Source organism: Neophocaena asiaeorientalis, unplaced genomic scaffold (genome assembly GCF_003031525.2).
Source record: "Neophocaena asiaeorientalis asiaeorientalis breed wild unplaced genomic scaffold, Neophocaena_asiaeorientalis_V1.1 scaffold781, whole genome shotgun sequence".
Lineage (NCBI taxonomy): Eukaryota > Metazoa > Chordata > Mammalia > Artiodactyla > Phocoenidae > Neophocaena > Neophocaena asiaeorientalis.
In genome coordinates, this window is record NW_020172994.1 from 585,185 (window position 1) to 591,720 (window position 6,536).

Consider the following 6,536-nt stretch of genomic DNA (forward strand, 5'->3'; position numbering starts at 1 on the left):
ATTTATGGTTGCCAGCTTCCTGTTGTTCAAGGAGGCGCTGTCCAGGTGCAAGTGTCCTGGTAGATGATTCTAGGTCCCAGCCGATCTCATTCTCTCTTGAGGGATTCTACACCCATTATTATTTTTTTAAAAAATTTACTTATTTTATTTATTTATTTTTGGCTGCGTTGGGTCTTCGTTGCTGCACACAGGCTTTCTCTAGTTGCAGTGAGTGGGGGCTACTCTCTGTTGTGGTGTGCGGGCTTCTCATTGCAGTGGCTTGTCTTGTTGTGGAGCACAGGCTCTAGGCACATAGGCTTCAGTAGTTGTGGCACACGGGCTCAGTAGTTGTGGTGCACGGCCTTAGTTGCTCCATGGCATGTGAGATCTTCCCAGACCAGGGCTCGAACCTGTGTCCTCTGCATTGGCAGGTGGATTCTTAATCACTATGCCACCAGGGAAGCCCTACACCCATTATTCTTAAGGGTCAAGGGGCCAAACATCTCTTCTTCTGGAGCCACGTCCTGCTGAACAGGGGCCACAGACCCTAGCCTACCCTAGAGGTGTAGAAGTCCCTTGATGACTGTTCTAAGGACCTAAAGGGACATGGGTCACCTTCTAACGGAACGGGTTGAAATTCCTGGGCCACCATGAACCTCACTTGGAACTGCTGAAGCCTGGAAGACACAAATCTAACTAAAAGATTAAACACGCAGGGTCTGAACAATAACAAAAGAACTACTGCCACTAGAGGGCCCAGGAGACGCAGGAACCAAGTAATGCTAGGGATGTAACCTCTAATTGAGTCCCATATAGTTTGGGCAGTGGGGTAGCTGAACCCATGTAACCACTTAGCTTGTTCATAAATTTCCTGAATATTTAGTTCAACTTCCCCCAAGCTGTTGATGTATGTACTGCAAGTTTTGTTAATTACTGCATAGACACCCACTTGTTCAGCCCGAAGATAATCCAGGGTTAACCTATTGTCAAACACAACATTGTCTAAGGAATCTAGGGACTCCTGGAGGCCCCTTAAAGGCATCACCATTTTTTTTTTTTTTGGGCTGCGCCGAGTGAGGTTTTCGGGACCTTAGTTCCGTGACCAGGGATTGAACCTGTGCCCTCGGCAATGAAATCACTGAGTCCTAACCACTAGGGAATTCCCATCACCAGTTTTTGAGGCCAGGTTCTCTATGGCCTGTGTGGGTTTCTTAAGGTTGTTTTGTGATAGGGAAAAACGCCCCAGGGGCGGCCACTCCTATGGCCACCCCAATTCCTGCCAGGATTAGTCTGAGTACCCAGCTATGTCTGTTTTGAGAGGTGGCATTATTATATATGGTGGCGCCTTGTCCTTTAGGGCCCAGTCGTCCCAAAGTGCATTCTCCCCGGAAGTGAACATAGTCTAAGCATGGATAGGCCATTGCTCGGAGAGGCCAGGAGAAGGAGGAATTTGGGTTCCCTTCGAAGGGTAGTTTATTTTGGGATGGACCACAGAGGAACAGATGTCCAGTGGGGGTGCAAGCTTGGCGGGGTGAAGTGGAATTAAACCATCGACGTAAAAGGGAACCCCAGCTAGGTGCATTATTGCATCTGGGGGACAGAGGTCCTCCGTCTAGTGGTCCTCCATCTAGTTCTGAGTTTTCCTCTATTCCCTCCTCGTCACTGAAGGCAGATGGGGTCTGATAGGTGAGCCTCCAGGAAGGGGCTGCTGTTCCCTTCCAGTGCGTACAAGAGGTGTTGGGTTGGGTCCCTGGGGAGAGCAGAGATGGGTCCACACACCAATGAGTCTGGTTAGGAGTGCATGAGGAGCTTGAAGTGGAAAATGACATAGGATAAAGAGAGAGTGAGCGTCCTGTATCAGTAAGGCAGGTATCTGTCTGGCAGGGGCAACAGGGTTTTCCTTGCCCTGTGCAGAGAAGGGGCCGCTTGATCCAGAGACCGGTTTGGTTCCAAGGGTCTGTAAGCTCTACACACCCGATATCATCATGATCTTCGAGTTCCACTATTAGAAGCGGCGTGCTCCTAATGGGTTCAGAAGTCAGGATGAGATTAATGTCCTCATCTACAGGCAGAAACCGGAACCGAGAAACCCCCTCTTGTGCGAGAGGATGACAGATCCAACAATTAGAGAGATTTTTTCCTGAGGCCAAAATGCTGGAATAGTTGACAACTGAGTTTTCTCTCCAGGTTCCCCTTCCCTTATTATTTTCTCCCCAGCCCCTCTTTAGGAGAAGGGCCAAGAGAAGTGCCCACGTTTTCCACTCCGTCATTGGTTCTGGTCTTCTAGACCCAGGAGGGACAAAAGAGTTGCTTTTTCACTGGGGGTGGTTGAGCAAACCGGTAAGATGTGAGCAAAACTATAACAAAGTAAGCAAATAGAAGTCCAGCCTACCACATCCCCCTTTACTCATCTGTTAGTGGTGCTCAGTTTTTGAGTAAGTATCTCAGGTCTTCTACTGGCTCACAGGTGTATTCTTCTGTTGTGGCCTGTGGGGTTTTGGGAGGCAAGAGTTTTAATCTAGATAAATGTACCTAACTAGGTATTCCTTGTAGTTTAATGGCAGTGGGGGTTGCTAAAATTACTCTACAGGGGCCCTTTCATTTTGGTAATAGTTGATCTCCAGGGGATCCCTCCTTCCAAGTTTTAAGAAGAACCTGGACCCTGAAGTTAATTTGTGGAGGGGCTGCCCCTTCTGTTTTACCCCTAGTGGGACCTGGCAGTGCCTTCTTGGCTTAGTCCAAGATTGCCTTTTGAACCTGTCCCAGGTTAATAACACACTGTAGCCTCTGGCTCACTTCCTCATACCAGTGGTAAGGAAGGGCGTCTCATAGGTCACTTCGAATGGTCTAAGCTTCAGGAGACTCCTGGGGGCTATGTGAACCCTGAGGAGTACAATAAGAAGCAGGTTGGTCCAAGGCTCATGAATCTCTTGGCAAAGTTTTGTTAAGGTTTTCTTTAAAGTATGGTTCATTTTGTCTACTTTTCCTGAAGATTGGAGGTGCCAAGAGGTGTGCAGATTGTAGCTAATTCCAAGGCAGTCGATAGGCCTTGGGTGATGTTCGCTATGAGGGAGGGCCGATTATTGCTCTGGAGGGATTTTAGAAGCCCAAACCGAGGAATCGTTTCTTATTTAAGAGGGACTTACAGACTTCAGTGGTCTTTTCAGATTGAGTGGGGAAGGCTTCCACCCATCCTATAAAAGTACTGACAGACACAGGAATATATTTATATCCTGACTGTGGGGGCATTTGGGTGAAGTTTAATTGTCAGTCTTCCCCCAGGTATGTCCCACGGGGTTGAAGTGGCTTGAGTAATGAAGGAGGGATTGGATGGGCCTGCGGATTATTAAGGGCACACAAATCACAGGCAAGGGTCACTCATTTTATTGTTCCTTTAAGCCCCTTTCCTGAAAAGGTCCTTTGTATCAAGTCCCATAGTGTATTCCTCCCACAGTAGGTGGCACCATGTAAACCCTTAATGAGCCTCCTTTCTTGGGCCCCAGGGATAAGAAACTTGTCATCCTTTATATACCAGCCTGTGCTTTCTTTCTTATAGCCCCATTTTCCAGCATTCTCTTGTTCCTGTGGGGAATACTGGGGCAGGCCAGGGAGTTCAGGGGGGCCAACCGTTAGGGCCATGATTTGGTCAGGCTCTTGCGGCCATGATTTGGTCAGGCTCTTGCAACTGAACTGCCTGTTTTGTGGCCTGATCAGCTTTGTTATTTCCTTGGCTTATAAAGGACCTGTCCGTCTGATGGCCCTTACAGTGAATTACTGCCACCTGGGTCGGGAGCTGCACTGCTTCTAAAAGAGCCAAGATTAAATCTTTAGGTTTTATGGAAGAATTTCTAGCAGTTAACATTCCTCTCTCTCTCTCCAAATGGCAGCATGAGCGTGTAGTACATGGAATCCATATTTAGAATCAGTAAAAATATTTTTCTGGGCTGAAGTCTGGGGTGGTGGGGCCTTGGCTTCTATGATTTCATTTAAGCTAACTATAGCATCCTGCCATTCGGGTTCCCATCTCTATAAAACTACTCCCATCAGTGAACCGTTCAGCCTCAGGGTTGTCAAGGGGTTCATCTAGAAGACTGGATCTGCTGGAATAAGTTTGTTCTATTGTCTCTGTACACTGAGGCAATAAATCTCCATTTTCGACAGCTGTGAGAAGAGTTGCTGGGTTTAAGGCTTGGCACACCTTTCAAGTAATATCAGGGGTATCCATTAGGAGAGCCTGATATTTTGCTAACTTTCCCCTGGTTAACCAATGGTGTCCTTTGGCTTCTAACACAGATTGCACCTGATGAAGAGTTGATGCATCTAGGTGTTGTCCCACGGTGAGCTCAGAAGGCTCACTGACCAGTAGGGCCGTGGCTGCTACCACCTGTAGGCAGCTGGGGCATCTCGGGGCTGAGTCCAGTTGTTTTGAAAAGTAAACCACTGGCCTTTGATCTGCTCCCAGCTTTTGGGTCAGGACTCCTAGTGCTATCCCTGACCTCTCATTGATAGGGTGAAGGGTTTGTCTAAATTTGGAAGCCCTAGTGCTGGTGCCCTACTCAACTCAATCTTTAGGGTCTCAAAGTCCCACTGGTGGTCCCTACTCCATTAGAGGGGTTCCCTTTCTTCTCCCTTTAGAGCTTCCTGTAGGGCTTTGATTATAAGGCCATAATCTGGAATTCAGATACGGCAGAACCCAGCCATTCTGAGAAAGCCTCCGAGCTCTTTGTGGTTGGCAATGGTAATGCATTAATGGCTGTTTTCTGATTTATGGCCAGGGCTCATGCGATGGGGGTCAAAACAAACCCTAAATATTGAACCTCTTGCTGTGAAATCTGAGTCTTTCTTGGGGAGACTTTATATCCCCTTTCTGCCAGGAAATTTAGGACCTTAACAGTATTCTGATCTGAATCCTGCTTCACCTTTTTTAGGTAAAGGACCTTAGGACCTTATTAATAGGTCATCAACATACTGTAACAGAGTTCCATTTTTCAGGCTCAGTTCCCTCAGTTCTTTTCCTATCGCATTTCCAAAAAGACAGCAGCTGTCCCGAAGGCCCTGTGGAAGCACTGTCCAAGTGTAGTGAATAGCTTCCCGGGTGTCAAGTTCCTTCCATTCAAGGGCAAAAAGGTACTGGGAATCTGGATGTAGGGGGATACAGAAAAATACATCCTTGAGGTCTAACACAGAGAAGTATTGAGCACCCCCTGGCATTTGAGTATGGTGTACAGGTTTGGCACCATTGGGTGAATGGGACGGATGACAGCCTCATGCACTGCTTGTAAGTCTTGCACCAACCAGTATCACCGTATCCCTGGGAGGCTTTTGGATGGGGAGAATTAGAGAAGTGGACTAGCAGGGCCGAATGAGCCCAGGTTCTAGGAATTTGGTGAGCAGCAGTTGGCCCCCATCCCCACCCCTTCCCCTGCCTCAAGACCTCAGGCTTTAAAGGATAGTGCCTCTGCCAAGGGTATTTTCCCCCAGGCTTTTCCTCTATTTCTATTGGGGGAACATGCTTTGCCTTTCCTGGTACCAATATGTCCCAAACCACACGATCTACCTGTTGCCTAATTTCTTGGGGACTATTTTTATGACCAAAAGGCAGGTCATCTGGGGCTACTAACAGATGCAATCTCTGTTCCTTCTGGGACCGCACCCTGTTCTAAGAGTATTAGCTCCCAGTTTATTCAGCAAATCTCTTCTGAGGAGGGGGAGGCCATTCCGGCACATACAAAAAGGAAAGAGTGATGATACCAGAATCGACCTCACAGGTAAGGGGGTGGGATGTAAACTGTCTTACCTTTGGCCGCCCATCAGTCTCCATTACAGTACAGTCATGGTTGCAGAGGGGACCAGCAGGCCAACTCAGGACAAGGACACCCACCACTTAACCCAACAAATGGCAATAATACAGTTCAGAGCATGGAACTTTTTAAAATACGGACTAATAAATGTAATAAACATTACTGAGAGACCGGGGGGAGCACAAGTTAAAAAAAGGTTAAAGTCGTCCAGAATTAGACAAAATCATGTTTACACTGCTTTTGGCAAGATGTACACACATTGCTGATGCTGGGTATTAGTTCCCTTACTTTTCTTCCCAGTTAGTACCTGCGTCCGTCACTAACACTTCGTGTCTCTGTACCTCAGTTTCCTCATATGGAAAATGGGTTGCGCCAGGTTTCTCCTGTTCAAAGCATTCTGTCCCCGCGTCTCCCCTCAGCACGCCTGCCCTGGCCACCTGGAAAAGGTGGGAGGGTTGTTTCTGCCGCCTTACTTTGTCCCCTCGACAGGCGAAGGTGCAGCGATGCACTGGGGGTGGCGGGGCGGGGACCACCCTCCAGAGTCCCCACACGCAAGGCCCACGAGATCGGGGGAACAGGAGAGCAGGCACTACTGAACGGATCTGACGGTAACCTGCAGGGAGCGCGGCGCCGCCCGCGCCCAAGGTGCATTCCGCGCAGACGACAGGCGGCTCAGGACAGGAGAGCGCCCCCACCCTGCCAAGCTGCCTCTCAGCGCATAAAAGAGAAAAAAAGCCCCTCACTCCGCTCCAGGCC

At 48.5% G+C, this 6,536-nt stretch overlaps 1 protein-coding gene across 2 annotated transcripts; it reads right to left on the reverse strand.

The window, feature by feature from the left end:
- Positions 1–332: 332 nt before the first annotated feature.
- Positions 333–6,498, reverse strand: LOC112397944 (endogenous retrovirus group V member 1 Env polyprotein-like). Of its 2 annotated transcripts, none has more exons than XM_024742275.1 (2): positions 6,122–6,498; positions 333–2,466 (listed from the first exon to the last, which is right to left on the reverse strand). In XM_024742275.1, the coding sequence occupies exon 2, from the start codon at positions 2,247–2,249 to the stop codon at positions 1,191–1,193; it is 1,059 nt and encodes a 352-aa protein (XP_024598043.1). In that variant the 5' UTR covers positions 2,250–2,466; positions 6,122–6,498; the 3' UTR covers positions 333–1,190. The 2 variants fall into 2 exon arrangements, with proteins under 2 accessions (XP_024598043.1, XP_024598042.1); XM_024742274.1 differs by having other exon boundaries at positions 5,777–6,498.
- Between the last annotated feature and the right edge of the window lie 38 nt (positions 6,499–6,536).